The sequence below is a fragment of the Oncorhynchus mykiss genome, chromosome 20 (assembly GCF_013265735.2).
Source record: "Oncorhynchus mykiss isolate Arlee chromosome 20, USDA_OmykA_1.1, whole genome shotgun sequence".
Taxonomy (NCBI): domain Eukaryota; kingdom Metazoa; phylum Chordata; class Actinopteri; order Salmoniformes; family Salmonidae; genus Oncorhynchus; species Oncorhynchus mykiss.
In genome coordinates, this window is record NC_048584.1 from 36,793,906 (window position 1) to 36,810,912 (window position 17,007).

At 42.8% G+C, this 17,007-nt stretch overlaps 1 protein-coding gene across 1 annotated transcript in view; it reads left to right on the forward strand.

Annotated features, from left to right (window-relative positions):
* The window catches only part of LOC110499541 (ankyrin repeat and fibronectin type-III domain-containing protein 1-like), a 113,685-nt gene extending 98,131 nt beyond the window's left edge, over positions 1-15,554 (forward strand). Inside the window, exons 17-19 of the mRNA XM_036956296.1 lie at positions 9,232-9,454; positions 9,915-10,107; positions 11,543-15,554. Coding sequence (XP_036812191.1) covers positions 9,232-9,454; positions 9,915-10,107; positions 11,543-12,233 — 1,107 coding nt within the window. The 3' untranslated portion in view covers positions 12,234-15,554. The remainder of the gene's footprint in view (positions 1-9,231; positions 9,455-9,914; positions 10,108-11,542) is intronic.
* The last annotated feature ends 1,453 nt before the right edge of the window (positions 15,555-17,007 follow it).

The following is a 17,007-nucleotide window of genomic DNA, read 5'->3' on the forward strand; positions in this document are numbered from 1 at the left end:
TAACCAGGTAGGCTAGTTGAGAACACCTTTATTTAACCAGGTAGGCTAGTTGAGAACACCTTTATTTAACCAGGTGGGCTAGTTGAGAACACCTTTATTTAACCAGGTAGGCTAGTTGAGAACACCTTTATTTAACCAGGTAGGCTAGTTGAGAACACCTTTATTTAACCAGGTAGGCTAGTAGAGAACACCTTTATTTAACCAGGTAGGCTAGTAGAGAACACCTTTATTTAACCAGGTAGGCTAGTTGAGAACACCTTTATTTAACCAGGTAGGCTAGTAGAGAACACCTTTATTTAACCAGGTAGGCTAGTTGAGAACACCTTTATTTAACCAGGTAGGCTAGTTGAGAACACCTTTATTTAACCAGGTAGACTAGTTGAGAACACCTTTATTTAACCAGGTGGGCTAGTTGAGAACACCTTTATTTAACCAGGTGGGCTAGTTGAGAACACCTTTATTTAACCAGGTAGGCTAGTTGAGAACACCTTTATTTAACCAGGTAGGCTAGTTGAGAACACCTTTATTTAACCAGGTGGGCTAGTTGAGAACACCTTTATTTAACCAGGTAGGCTAGTTGAGAACACCTTTATTTAACCAGGTAGGCTAGTTGAGAACACCTTTATTTAACCAGGTAGGCCAGTTGAGAACACCTTTATTTAACCAGGTGGGCTAGTTGAGAACACCTTTATTTAACCAGGTAGGCTAGTTGAGAACACCTTTATTTAACCAGGTAGGCTAGTTGAGAACACCTTTATTTAACCAGGTAGGCTAGTTGAGAACACCTTTATTTAACCAGGTAGGCTAGTTGAGAACACCTTTATTTAACCAGGTAGGCTAGTTGAGAACACCTTTATTTAACCAGGTAGGCTAGTTGAGAACACCTTTATTTAACCAGGTAGGCTAGTTGAGAACACCTTTATTTAACCAGGTAGGCTAGTTGAGAACACCTTTATTTAACCAGGTAGGCTAGTTGAGAACACCTTTATTTAACCAGGTAGGCTAGTTGAGAACACCTTTATTTAACCAGGTAGGCTAGTTGAGAACACCTTTATTTAACCAGGTAGGCTAGTTGAGAACACCTTTATTTAACCAGGTAGGCTAGTTGAGAACACCTTTATTTAACCAGGTAGGCTAGTTGAGAACACCTTTATTTAACCAGGTAGGCTAGTTGAGAACACCTTTATTTAACCAGGTAGGCTAGTTGAGAACACCTTTATTTAACCAGGTAGGCTAGTTGAGAACACCTTTATTTAACCAGGTAGGCAGGCTAGTTGAGAACACCTTTATTTAACCAGGTAGGCTAGTTGAGAACACCTTTATTTAACCAGGTAGGCTAGTTGAGAACACCTTTATTTAACCAGGTAGGCTAGTTGAGAACAAGTTCTCATTTGCAACTGCGACCTGGCCAAGATAAAGCATAGCAGTGTGAACAGACAACACAGAGTTACACATGGAGTAAACAATTAAAAAGTCAGTAACACAGTAGTTAAAAAGGGGAGTCTATATACATTACAATTTTGCAGATTAACAACACTGGAGTGATAAATGATCAGATGGTCATGTACAGGTAGAGATATTGGTGTGCAAAAGAGCAGAAAAGTAAATAAATAAAAACAGTATGGGGATGAGGTAGGTAAAAATGGGTGGGCTGTTTACTGATAGACTATGTACAGCTGCAGCGATCGGTTAGCTGCTCAGATAGCAGATGTTTGAAGTTGGTGAGGGAGATAAAAGTCTCCAACTTCAGCGATTTTTGCAATTCGTTCCAGTCACAGGCAGCAGAGAACTGGAACGAAAGGCGGCCAAATGAGGTGTTGGCTTTAGGGATGATCAGTGAGATATATCTGCTGGAGCGCGTGCTACGGATGGGTGTTGCCATCGTGATCAGTGAATTGAGATAAGGCGGCGCTTTACCTAGCATGGACTTGTAGATGACCTGGAGCCAGTGGGTCTGGCGACGAATATGTAGCGAGGGCCAGCCGACTAGAGCATACATGTCGCAGTGGTGGGTGGTATAAGGTGCTTTAGTGACAAAACGGATGGCACTGTGATAGACTGCATCCAGTTTGCTGAGTAGAGTGTTGGAAGCAATTTTGTAGATGACATCGCCGAAGTCGAGGATCGGTAGGATAGTCAGTTTTACTAGGGTAAGTTTGGCGGCGTGAGTGAGGGAGGCTTTGTTGCGGAATAGAAAGCCGACTCTTGATTTGATTTTCGATTGGAGATGTTTGATATGAGTCTGGAAGGAGAGTTTGCAGTCTAGCCAGACACCTAGGTACTTATAGATGTCCACATATTCAAGGTCGGAACCATCCAGGGTGGTGATGCTGGTCAGGCGTGCGGGTGCAGGCAGCGAACGGTTGAAAAGCATGCATTTGGTTTTACTTGCGTTTAAGAGCAGTTGGAGGCCACGGAAGGAGTGTTGTATGGCATTGAAGCTCGTTTGGAGGTTAGATAGCACAGTGTCCAAGGACGGGCCGGAAGTATATAGAATGGTGTCGTCTGCGTAGAGGTGGATCAGGGAATCGCCCGCAGCAAGAGCAACATCATTGATATATACAGAGAAAAGAGTCGGCCCGAGGATTGAACCCTGTGGCACCCCCATAGAGACTGCCAGAGGACCGGACAGCATGCCCTCCGATTTGACACACTGAACTCTGTCTGCAAAGTAATTGGTGAACCAGGCAAGGCAGTCATCCGAAAAACCGAGGCTACTGAGTCTGCCGATAAGAATATGGTGATTGACAGAGTCGAAAGCCTTGGCAAGGTCGATGAAGACGGCTGCACAGTACTGTCTTTTATCGATGGCGGTTATGATATTGTTTAGTACCTTGAGCGTGGCTGAGGTGCACCCGTGACCGGCTCGGAAACCAGATTGCACAGCGGAGAAGGTACGGTGGGATTCGAGATGGTCAGTGACCTGTTTGTTGACTTGGCTTTCGAAGACCTTAGATAGGCAGGGCAGGATGGATATAGGTCTGTAACAGTTTGGGTCCAGGGTGTGTCCCCCTTTGAAGAGGGGGATGACTGCGGCAGCTTTCCAATCCTTGGGGATCTCAGACGATATGAAAGAGAGGTTGAACAGGCTGGTAATAGGGGTTGCGACAATGGCGGCGGATAGTTTCAGAAATAGAGGGTCCAGATTGTCAAGCCCAGCTGATTTGTACGGGTCCAGGTTTTGCAGCTCTTTCAGAACATCTGCTATTTGGATTTGGGTAAAGGAGAACCTGGAGAGGCTTGAGCGAGTAGCTGCGGGGGGGGGGGGGGGGGGGGGCGGAGCTGTTGGCCGAGGTTGGAGTAGCCAGGCGGAAGGCATGGCCAGCCGTTGAGAAATGCTTGTTGAAGTTTTCGATAATCATGGATTTATCGGTGGTGACCGTGTTACCTAGCCTCAGTGCAGTGGGCAGCTGGGAGGAGGTGCTCTTGTTCTCCATGGACTTCACAGTGTCCCAGAACTTTTTGGAGATGGAGCTACAGGATGCAAACTTCTGCCTGAAGAAGCTGGCCTTAGCTTTCCTGACTGACTGCGTGTATTGGTTCCTGACTTCCCTGAACAGTTGCATATCGCGGGGACTATTCGATGCTATTGCAGTCCGCCACAGGATGTTTTTGTGCTGGTCGAGGGCAGTCGTGTCTGGAGTGAACCAAGGGCTATATCTGTTCTTAGTTCTGCATTTTTTGAACGGAGCATGCTTATCTAAAATGGTGAGGAAGTTACTTTTAAAGAATGACCAGGCATCCTCAACTGACGGGATGAGGTCAATGTCCTTCCAGGATACCCGGGCCAGGTCGATTAGAAAGGCCTGCTCACAGAAGTGTTTTAGGGAGCGTTTGACAGTGATGAGGGGTGGTCGTTTGACTGCGGCTCCGTAGAGGATACAGGCAATGAGGCAGTGATCGCTGAGATCCTGGTTGAAGACAGCGGAGGTGTATTTGGAGGGCCAGTTGGTCAGGATGACTATGTCTATGAGGGTGCCCTTGTTTACAGATTTAGGGTTGTACCTGGTGGGTTCCTTGATGATTTGTGTGAGATTGAGGGCATCTAGCTTAGATTGTAGGACTGCCGAGGTGTTAAGCATATCCCAGTTTAGGTCACCTAACAGAACAAACTCTGAAGCTAGATGGGGGGCGATCAATTCACAAATGGTGTCCAGGGCACAGCTGGGAGCTGAGGGGGGTCGGTAGCAGGCGGCAACAGTGAGAGACTTATTTCTGGAGAGAGTAATTTTCAAAATTAGTAGTTCAAACTGTTTGGATAAGGACCTGGAAAGTATGACATTACTTTGCAGGCTATCTCTGCATTAGACAGCAACTCCTCCCCCTTTGGCAGTTCTATCTTGACGGAAAATGTTATAGTTGGGTATGGAGATCTCAGAATTTTTGGTGGCCTTCCTGAGCCAGGATTCAGACACGGCAAGGACATCAGGGTTAGCAGAGTGTGCTAAAGTGAGTAAAACAAACTTAGGGAGGAGGCTTCTGATGTTGACATGCATGAAACCAAGGCTTTTTCGATCACATAAGTCAACAAATGAGGGTGCCTGGGGACATGCAGGGCCTGGGTTTACCTCCACATCACCCGCGGAACAGAGGAGGAGTAGAATGAGGGTGCGGCTAAAGGCTATCAAAACTGGTCGCCTAGAGTGTTGGGGACAGAGAATAAAAGGAGCAGATTTCTTGGCATGGTAGAATATATTCAGGGCATAATGCGCAGACAGGGGTATGGTGGGGTGCGGGTACAGCGGAGGTAAGCCCAGGCACTGGGTGATGATGAGAGAGGTTGTATCACTGGACATGCTGGTTGTAATGGGTGAGGTCACCGCATGTGTGGGAGGTGGGACAAAGGAGGTATCAGGGATATGAAGAGTGGAGCTAGGGGCTCCATTGTAAACTAAAACAATGATAACTAACCTGAACAACAGTATACAAGGCATATTGACATTTGAGAGAGACATACAGCGAGGCATACAGTAATCACAGGTGTTGAATTGGGAGAGCTAGCTAAAACAGTAGCTAAAACAGTAGGTGAGACAACAACAGCTAATCAGCTAGCACAACAACAGCAGGTAAAATGGCATTGACTAGGCAGGGAGGGTCGGATTCACTACACACAGAGCCTGAGTGCGGCTGGGGCCGACAGATAAAATATAAACAAGCAGAATGGAGTACCGTGATTAATGGACAGTCCAGCAAGCATCAGCTATGTAGCCAGGTGATCAGTGTCCAGGGGGCAGCGGTGGATGGGGCAGGGAAGCTGGACTGGCGAGTATTATCCAGGTTAAAAAACTGTCTGGCTGTGCAGAAGGTAAAAGGTAAAAGCCGCTAGCAGTGGCTAACAATGACTGAATAGCTTGTAGCTAGTTAGCTGGTTAGCTTCTGGAGGTGTGTTCTAAAAATTAAAAATAATAGCGATTCCGTATCACATTGGGTGAGGCAGGTTACCGGAAGGTATAAACAAAATAAAAATCGAAAAGAGATTGAAAGTAAATATGGGTCCAGTGAGTGTTTGGGACGCGGCGATTCAGATGGTTAGCAGGCCTGTGCTAACAAACTAACAGTTAGTAGGCCGGGGCTAAACAAGGTAGCAGTTAGCGGACCGGGGCTAAACAAGGTAGCAGTTAGCGGACCGGGGCTAAACAAGCTAGCAGTTAGCAGGCCGAATTAGCAAGCAAGGAGATAGCAAGGGCTAGAAAGTTAGCCTTTGGGGGGCGTCGCGATAGGGTGAGTCTGTTTAAGCCTCTTCATGCGGTGACATCTATAGACCGGTCGTGGGTCCGGATATTGTAGCCCAGGAGTATGCTTCGGTGGTAGCACAGGAGCTCTGTCCGGGCTAGCTTCAAGCTAAGTGGGTGGAAACGCTAGCCAGGAGTAATCATCCGGGGTTGCGGTTAGCTAGTTAGCTAGTTGTGAAGATCCAGCTGAAAATGTTCCGTTAGCGGTGGGAATCCGGGGATAAAATAAATAATAGGTCCGTTATGCTCTGGTTAGAGTCGCGTTGTTCGAACTGGCGAACTGGCGAGAGCTTTCCGAGCTAAAGGTTAGCTGATGACCGGTTAGCTGAAGACCGCTAGCAATGGTTTGCTGACTGATAGCTGGTAGTTAGCTGGCTAGCTTCAGTTGAGGGGTTCCGGATCCGAAGTAAATATAAATACTTTAGGAAAAAAATAGCTACATTAGGTGGGTTGCAGGAGAGTATTTAGAAGTTGAGGTTTAGCAAAATGTTTTAAAAGATAAGCGAAGAAAAATATGTAAAAAAACGATATATGTACAAGGGACACGACACGACAACGACAACACGTCTGACTGCTACGCCATCTTGGATTCACCCGTAAGGCTGAGGACTAAACACTTCCATGTGATGTCCTTTTTGATTCTCTATGGACACTCTCTCTCCCCCTCTAGGCACTCTCTCTCCCCCTCCAGACACTCTCTCTCCCCCTGCAGACACTCTCTCTCCCCCTCCAGACACTCTCTCTCCCCCTGCAGACACTCTCTCTCCCCCTCCAGACAATCTCTCTCCCCCTCCAGACACTCTCTCTCCCCCTCCAGACACTTTCTCTCCCCCTCCAGACACTCTATCTCCCCCTCCAGACACTCTCTCTCCCCCTCCAGACACTCTCTCTCCCCCTCCATCTCTCTCCCCCTCCAGACACTCTCTCTCCCCCCCAGACACTCTCTCTCCCCTCCAGACACTCTCTCTCCCCCTCCAGACACTCTCTCTCCCCCTCCAGACACTCTCTCTCTCCCTGCAGACACTCTCTCTCCCCCTGCAGACACTCTCTCTCCCCCTGCAGACACTCTCCCTCCCCCTGCAGACACTCTCTCTCCCCCGCCTACAACATTTCTATGTTTTGTAACTGTTATACACAACGACTCTCTGTGTCTCTCTCCTCCCAGCAGCTGGATGAGAATCTTTATATTAGAACTGTCATTTGTATTATGTATATAATGAGTGGGCTTTGTTCTCTATTGCAGCAGCTGAATGAGAATCTTTACAACTATGATAATCAACAAAAACTAACTATAATAACTATGATAATCAACTATAACTAACTATAATAACTATGATAATCAACTATAACTAACTATAATAACTATGATAATCAACTATAACTAACTATAATAACTATGATAATCAACTACAACTAACTATAATAACTATTATAATCAACTATAACTAACTATAATAACTATGATAATCAACTATAACTAACTATAATAACTATGATAATCAACTATAACTAACTATAATAACTATGATAATCAACTATAACTAACTATAATAACTATTATAATCAACTATAACTAACTATAATAACTATGATAATCAACTATAACTAACTATAATAACTATGATAATCAACTATAACTAACTATAATAACTATGATAATCAACTAGAACTAACTATGATAATCAACTATAACTAACTATAATAACTATTATAATCAACTATAACTAACTATAATAACTATGATAATCAACTATAACTAACTATAATAACTATTATAATCAACTATAACTAACTATAATAACTATGATAATCAACTAGAACTAACTATAATAACTATGATAATCAACTATAACTAACTATAATAACTATTAAAATCGACTATAACTAACTATAATAACTATGATAATCAACTATAACTAACTATAATAACTATGATAATCAACCATAACTAACTATAATAACTATGATAATCAACTATAACTAACTATAATAACTATGATAATCAACTATAACTAACTATAATAACTATGATAATCAACTATAACTAACTATGATAATCAACTATAACTAACTATAATAACTATGATAATCAACTATAATAACTATGATAATCAACTATAACTAACTATGATAATCAACTATAACTAACTATGATACCTATGATAATCAACTATAACTAACTATGATAATCAACTATGATAACTATGATAATCAACTATAATAACTATGATAATCAACTATAACTAACTATAATAACTATGATAATCAACTATAACTAGCTATAATAACTATGATAATCATCTATAACTAACTATGATAACTATGATAATCAACTATAACTATGATAATCAACTATAACTAACTATGATAACTATGATAATCAACTATAATAACTATGATAATCAACTATAACTAACTATGATAACTATGATAATCAACTATAATAACTATGATAATCAACTATAACTAACTATAATAACTATGATAATCAACTATAACTAACTATGATAATCAACTATAGCTAACTATAATAACTATGATAATCAACTATAACTAACTATGATAATCAACTATAACTAACTATAACTATGATAATCAACTATAACTAACTATGATAACCAACTATAACTAACTATGATAATCAACTATAACTAACTTTAATAACTATGATAATCAACTATAACTAACTATAATAACTATGATAATCAACCATAACTAACTATGATAATCAACTATAACTAACTATGATAATCAACTATAACTAACTATAACTAACTATGATAATCAACTATAACTAACTATAACTAACTATGATAATCAACTATAACTAACTATAATAACTATGATAATCAACTATAACTAACTATGATAATCAACTATAACTAACTATAATAACTATGATAATCAACTATAACTAACTATGATAATCAACTATAATAACTATGATAATCAACTATAATAACTATGATAATCAACTATAACTAACTATGATAATGAACTACAACTAACTATAATAACTATTATAATCAACTATAACTAACTATGATAATTAACTATAACTAACTATAATAACTATGATAATCAACTATAACTAACTATGATAACTATGATAATCAACTATAACTAACTATAATAACTATTAAAATCAACTATAACTAACTATAATAACTATGATATTCAACTATAACTAACTATGATAACTATGATAATCAACTATAACTAACTATGATAACTATGATAATCAACTATAACTAACTATAATAACTCTGATATTCAACTATAACTAACTATGATAACTATGATAATCAACTATAACTAACTATAATAACTATGATAATCAACTATAATAACTATGATAATAATCTATAACTAACTATAACTATGATAATCAACTATAACTAACTATGATAACTATGATAATCAACTATAACTAACTATGATAACTCTGATGCTTTATAACCGTGTTATGTGTATAATGATGTTTTATTTTCTATTGCAGCAGCTGGATGAGATGTGGCAGGAGCTGCGTTGGATCACTGATGCCCTGCAGTATGCCCGCTACAAGCATCCCAGTGGCGGTGTGCCCATCACCAGCCTGGTCAATGCCAGCAAGCCTGAGTCAGACCAGGGGGCACAGAAGAGTGACTCAGCATCCTCTACCATGGACTACCTACCCACACCATCACCCTCACCTGAGCTACGACCCAGGAAGGATGCTAGTGGTGAGGAGAATGACACACAAACACACACACACACCATCTTGGCTGTCCATCGAAGATGATGATGAAGATGCTCTTCTTGTGGATGGGGGGTAGGGGTGTGTTAGCACTTCAAGACACATGCACTCACATCTCTACATACGGTGCATACAACAACAACAACAACAACAACAACAAGAAATCACCCTCACTCTCCACATACTGGAAATACGTCAGGGATGGCCTTTATCTTTATGCTAAACACATACCCCCACTCTACAATCATAGTTTGTTCTGTGTCTGTGTGCAACACTGTCTTGTACATGGACTGTATGTGTCCACTGGGCACACACTGGTTGAATCAATGTTGTTTCCATGTCATTTCAATGAAATTTACGTTGAACCAACGTGGAATAACATTGAATTGACCTCTGTGCCCAATGGGGTGTTTCTGACCCGTCTGTCTGTCTGTTTCCTCCCTCAGACTCCCAACTGGGGTCAGATGAGGACGGTTGTTCAGAGGTGTTCCTGCCAACAGACAGCGACTATGACTCCAGCGAGGCCTTGTCCCCCCGTGAGCTGGACCTGCTCTACTCTTCCCAACAGGACCTATCCCAACAGGCTGTGCACGCCCTGGGAGGCAGCGCTCCCGACGTACTGCAGATACACGAACTAAGGTACAATAACGACATTTAACCCCTGACCCTGATGTACTGCAGATACACGAACTAAGGTACAATAACGACCTCTAACCCTGACCCTGACGTACTGCGGATACACGAACTAAGGTACAATAACGACCTCTAACCCTGACCCTGACGTACTGCAGATACACGAGCTCAGGTATGAGAACAACCTTGTGAGAATATTTTAAGATGATACACAACACAGAGGACTAGAGGTAAATAGGGAATTAACGATCAATGGAAATAGTTGTTTTCCAGTTCAACATCTGGTTAGAATCTGTGTAGGGGTTTCAGTCCTGGACTCATAGCTACGTGTGGCAAGATCTCGTTGGTCTGAATCGTCTATACATTGAGCCTGAAACGGGACACTTGTTATTTGACCATTGGCCCAATTTTAATGCAAGGAATTCTAATTGGTCGACCACAGACTAGGGTTGCGGGTTATAAATTACATCCTGTCACTTTGTTCTGTGGAGAATCATTTAGGACCTGGAAGAAGGAACATTGACCATCTCCTTCCCAGCGTAACATCTATGATTTCTTATTTTTGAATAAACCTATTTGTCTCCCCCTGATTTGCTTTGGGGTCTGTGTTATTCAAGAATAACATCAGCTGGCTAACGACCTCTAACCCCTGACCCTGACATACTGCAGATACACAAGCTCAGGAAGAGAATGACCTCTAACCCCTGACCCAGAAATACTGCAGATACACTGAGCTCAGATGTGTCCCTGTCCCCCTCACTCTCCAAAGATGTGCCCCTGTCCCCCTCACTCTCCAAAGATGTGTCCCTGTCCCCCTCACTCTCCAAAGATGTGTCCCTGTCCCCCACTCTCTCCAAAGATGTGTCCCTGTCCTCCACTCTCTCCAAAGATGTGTCCCTGTCCCCCTCACTCTCCAAAGATGTGTCCCTGTCCCCCTCAATCTCCAAAGATGTGTCCCTGTCCCCCTCACTCTCCAAATATGTGTCCCTGTCCCCCTCACTCTCCAAAGATGTGTCCTTGTCCCCTTCACTCTCCAAAGATGTGTCCCTGTCCCCCTCACTCTTCAAAGATGTGTCCCTGTCCCCCTCACTCTCCAAAGATGTGTCCCTGTCCCCCTCAATCTCCAAAGATGTGTCCCTGTCCCCCTCACTCTCCAAAGATGTGTCCCTGTCCCCCTCACTCTCCAAAGATCTGTCCCTGTCCCCCACTCTCTCCAAAGATGTGTCCCTGTCCCCCACTCTCTCCAAATATGTGTCCCTGTCCCCCTCACTCTCCAAAGATGTGTCCCTGTCCCCCTCACTCTCCAAAGATGTGTCCCTGTCCCCCTCACTCTCTAAAGATGTGTCCCTGTCCCCCACTCTCTTTTCCTCTATAATCTAATGGTTTGTCTTTTTGACAGAGCCTTGAATATAACCTAATGGATCTGTTTTTCCCTTTCCAGGTACAGCATCTGCCATCCCAAAGACCTCCCTCTCTCCCCCGCCTTCCCCCTCTCCCCAGGCCCACTCCTCTCCCCCGCCTTCCCCCTATCCTCAGCCCCACCCTTCTCCCCTGCCCTCATTCTCCCCGAGACCACCCTTTCTTGCACCAAAATCCTGGAGGGTCTCTCCCTCTCCAAGACAACCCAGGACCAGCACTCCTCCACCCCCCTGTGGCCCCTAGCCAACCCCCCAACCAAGCGGAAGCTGTTGTCCAGAAGCCACGGGGCCGCTGGGCCCCAGCACTGGTTGAAGAGCCACAGCGACAGCCACACTGGGTCCCTGTCTGAGGGGGTCTATACCAGGCAGAAGGAACCAGACCTGCCCCTGGATCTCCCATCCCCTCAGGGGGAGACATACGTTAGTCATGCTTCCTGTGTCCTGGAGGGCAGTAGGGCAGGGCAGAGGGAGCCCAGGCCCCATGTCAGGAGGATCTTTGTGGAACCGTGTAAGGAAACATCGCTTGAGAACAGGGGCTGGGGAGAGGAGGAGAGAGGGATGGAGGGACGGGGGGAGAGAGGGGCAGGGGTGATGGTGGTTGTCACAGAGGAGGGGTCAGGAGAGGAGGCATATGAAGGAGCAACAGCCCAGGATGTTGACTCAGACGACCAAACAAACACACAGGTGTCAGAGATCCTCAGCAGCACGCTCTAGGATTGGATGACAATCAGTAACACGCTCTAGGATTGGATGATAATCAGTAACACGCTCTAGGATTGGATGATAATCAGTAACACGCTCTAGGATTGGATGATAATCAGTAACACGCTCTAGGATTGGATGATAATCAGTAACACGCTCTAGGATTGGATGATAATCAGTAAAACGTTCTAGGATTGGATGATAATCAGTAACACGCTCTAGGGATTGGATGATAATCAGTAACACGCTCTAGGATTGGATGATAATCAGTAACACGTTCTAGGATTGGATGATAATCAGTAACACGTTCTAGGATTGGATGATAATCAGTAACACGCTCTAGGGATTGGATGATAATCAGTAACACGCTCTAGGATTGGATGATGGTTTGGCATGGTGCTCCAGGGTCTGGTTGCACCAGTTGGTCATAACAAAAGTAATGCACGTTCATGACATTTGATGCTTCAAAATGATGGTTGCTGTTCCCATCCTCGTGGTGGTTTTAAAACTTACCTTCACTTCGCAAAGCCCACCACTATGCACGTTTTCTTAACCAGAACGGGTTGGATCCATAAAGAATCACTGTGGGAATAGATATCACACATTTAGCATGTCATAATGTAACATAAATCAAGTGTATTATTTTGCTGTTGACTCACGCTTAGGCAACTCCAAAAGCCTGCGCAGGTTGTAAAATATGAACACGAGACTCATATCCTTTTGAAAATATAGATCGCTATCATGATGACGAGAGTCCATATTTAACCCTACGCCTGCTCCCTACTAGATGTAGAGTCTATGCCCAGTCGTAGCTCATAGAAGGGCTTACGACCAGGTGGTGCAACAGGTATCATTTTTAGAGCCGGCGTAGAGTGCGTTTTACGTCGGGTGTAGAGTAACGATCCACTTACAACCCGGTGCAACCGGCCCCAGGATTGGACGATGCTCAGGTAAAAAGTCTAGCATTGGCCCATGTTCAGTAACACACTCTAGCATTTGACAGTGGTTCAGTAACGACCTCCAGGATTGGACGACGGCTCAGCAACATGTTCTTGGAGTGAACGATACTGAGTGACAAGCTTTTGAACGATTGGACAATGGATAATTGATGACATTTGGATGGAGCACTATCGTTGTGGAACGTTGCATACGAAACGTATCCCTCCACGGTGTATCCAAACTGCCACCAATGCACCTTTCCCTGTCTGTTTCTGCCTCTGTGTGTGTTTGTGTGGGCCTCGTTCCTTCTTTCATCGCTTTCTCTCTGTCCTTCATATAACTGTGGACAGGCATGCTGAACTGACTCTGAGCTCGTGGACGTGTGTAGCTCACAGACGGGACAATCCTTGCTCTCTCTGTACGATGTACTAGAGACTCAAGTTGCTGGCCAACTGTCTGAACTGTAGAACTCAGAACCAAGCCAAGGCTCCAACTGTTATGACCTATAACCAATGCAACACGAACTAAAGCACTGCTTTACCTTTGCACTTGAATCTGTGTTGATGGCCGCGAGATCTCGGAGTTGCTATTTCAATTGATGGGTATTCGTGGTACATTTGTCGATGTACATATTAGATACAAGCCTTGTGTTTCTCTACACAGCAAATTGGCCAGTGTTAACTAGTGTTGCTTTTTCAGTGTAGCGTTTCCAGTGTTGATTCAGGAGTTAAATATAGCACTGTAAATATTTAAAGAACCACAGTGTTGGTGTTAATAACCAGAGTTAAACCAAAACCTCTGCCATCATTATCATATTTCCCAGCATGCTCTATTGCAGGTTGAATTTTAGAATTGTTTGTTTAAATATCTATGTTTTTTTTTTGCATGCACATTGATTAATTGATGTTATTCTACTTAAAGGGCTCAGTGCAGTCCAAAATGTGATTTTCCAGTATTTTATATATATATTTCCACACTATGAGGATGGAATACTACTGTGAAATTGTGAAAATTATGAAAATGCCCTTTTAGTGTAAGAGCTGTTTGAAAAGACGCCTGAAATTTCAGCCTGTTTTAGTGGTATGGGGCTGTAAATGAGCTAATAGACCAATAAGAGAGTTCCAAACTACCTTGTCAATAATGTCTAGTTTTCCCCTCCCCCACTCAGACCCCTCCCAGACAGTCCTGGCTAGAAGCTATTTTTATTTTATTTTTGACAATTTTAATTGAAAACAATCACAGTAAGATACTTAACTGTTACCCAGAAATGATTTGATGTTGAGATAAAAACTGCTGCATCGGACCTTATAAAATATAAATAACATCCATTTTTCTGAAATAATCTAATCTGTTACTTGGACTTAATGCACCCTTTACTGAAATGGCCGTTCCAGTTTAGATGGGTTAGGTAGTCTGATATTTTAGTATTCCCAACCCTGGAAGTCTTGGGTGAAAAAATGTAAACTAAATTGGATATTCCTGTGGCTGCATTCCAATAGGAATTACACATCACTTTGCAAACCAGCAAAATGTGACTTGCAGGCCTGATATGGAGTTTCAGGCCACTGTATGAGGGTAAAACTAGGCCCTCAAAGGCCTTAAGAAATATTTATTTTATTGTCTTATATAATTACATTATATGATAACATTCGCTTAGGATCTCACCTGGTGAAGATCACAGGACTGAAAATGCAACAACCATGTCTCTGTCACTAACAAATACAGTCATGAGTGGCAACTCTACAATATAATCAAAAGGCAAGGCACTCTGGGAAATATGCAAATAAGACTTCACACTAAGCAAAGCGTTAATCTAACTCTGAAAATTGTGGACCTGTACGCTTGAGAATTTGCTGTGTAGGTGTCTCAGCATGGACTATAGGCACCCGCAGTGAATGTCCTGTCATGGTTTAAAAGTTGGTTTTCTGTGGTAATTAATGTGTCATTACCATCATGCTAAGCTGGTTCTTTTGTGGTTCTGTTACAACAAAAAAGTCAACCGGAGTCTCATTTGGAATGACAGTGACATTCTTCATACACAAAAACAGTCACGTTTCATATCTTTCTCAGACTAACAACATCACCAGCATTTAATATCAAATCAAATTGGATTTTGTCACGTGCTTCGTAAACAACCGGTGTAGACTAACAGTGAAATGCAGAGAGAAAAATATATAAAAATACACACCGAGTAGTGATGATAACTTGGCTATATGCATGGGGTACCAGTACCGAGTCCACATGCAGGGGTAGGAGATCATTTGGGTAGATATGTACGTATTCAGACCACACTATGTTTTCAACATTTTGTTAAATTACTGCCTTATTCTAAAATTGATTTAATACGTATTTCCTCATCAATCTACACACAATACCTCATAATGACAAAGTAAAAACAGGTTTAGACATTTTTGCAAATGTATTACAAATAAAAAACCAGAAATATCACATTTTACATAAGTATTAAAATCCTTTACTCAGTACTTTGTTGTAGCACCTTTGGCAGCGATTACAGCCTCTAGTCTTATTGGGTATGACGCTACAAGCTTGGCACACCTGTATTTGGGGGAGTTTCTCCCATTTTTCTCTGCAGATCCTTTCAAGCACTGTCAGGTTGGATGGGGAGTGTTGCTGCCCAGCTATTTTCAGGTCTCTCCAGAGATGTTCGATCGGGTTCAAGTCCGGGCTCTGGCTGGGCCCCTCAAGGACATTCAGAGACTTGTCCCTAAGCCACTCCTGCGTTGTCTTGGCTGTGTGTTTAGGGTCATTGATCATGACTAGCCTCCCAGTCCCTGCTGCTGAAAAACCTCTCCACAGCATGAATCTGCCACCATCATGCTTCACAGTAGGGACGGTGCCAGGTTTCCTCCAGACGTGACACTTGACATTCAGGCCGAAGGGATCAATCTTGATTTCATCAGACCAGAGAATCTTTTTTCTCATGGTCAGAGTCATTTAGGTGCCTTTTGGCAAACTGCAAGCGGGCTGTCATGTGTTAAAGAAGCAGGGAAGCACTGCTAAGGTACACAATAGTATGTTTTGGTAGACAAGCTGCTAAGGTACACAATTATATGTTTTGGTAGACAAGCTGCTAAGGTACACAATAGTATGTTTTGGTAGACAAGCTGCTAAGGTACACAATAGTATGTTTTGGTAGACAAGCTGCTAAGGTACACAATTATATGTTTTGGTAGACAAGCTGCTAAGGTACACAATAATATGTTTTGGTAGACAAGCTGCTAAGGTACACAATAATATGTTTTGGTAGACAAGCTGCTAAGGTACACAATAGTATGTTTTGGTAGACAAGCTGCTAAGGTACACAATAGTATGTTTTGGTAGACAAGCTGCTAAGGTACACAATAGTATGTTTTGGTAGACAAGCTGCTAAGGTACACAATAGTATGTTTTGGTAGACAGAAGCTGCTAAGGTACACAATAATATGTTTTGGTAGACAGAAGCTGCTAAGGTACACAATAATATGTTTTGGTAGACAGAAGCTGCTAAGGTACACAATAATATGTTTTGGTAGACAGAAGCTGCTCTTTGGTAAAAGTAGGTAAATTGTTCATCAAAATGAACGGAGGACCAAGACAATACCATTAAGGCCTGATTGGTGGAGTGCTGTCCTTCTGGAAGTTTCTCCCATCTCTACAGAGGAACGCTGTCAGAATGACCATCGGGTTCTTGTTCACCTACCTGACCAAGGCCCTTCTCCCCCGATTGCTCAGTTTGGCCGGGCGGCCAACACCAGGAAGAGTCTTGATGGTTCAAAACTTCTTCCATTTAAGAATGATGAAGGCCACTGTGTTCTTGGGGCCCTTCCATGCGCCAGAAATGTTTTGA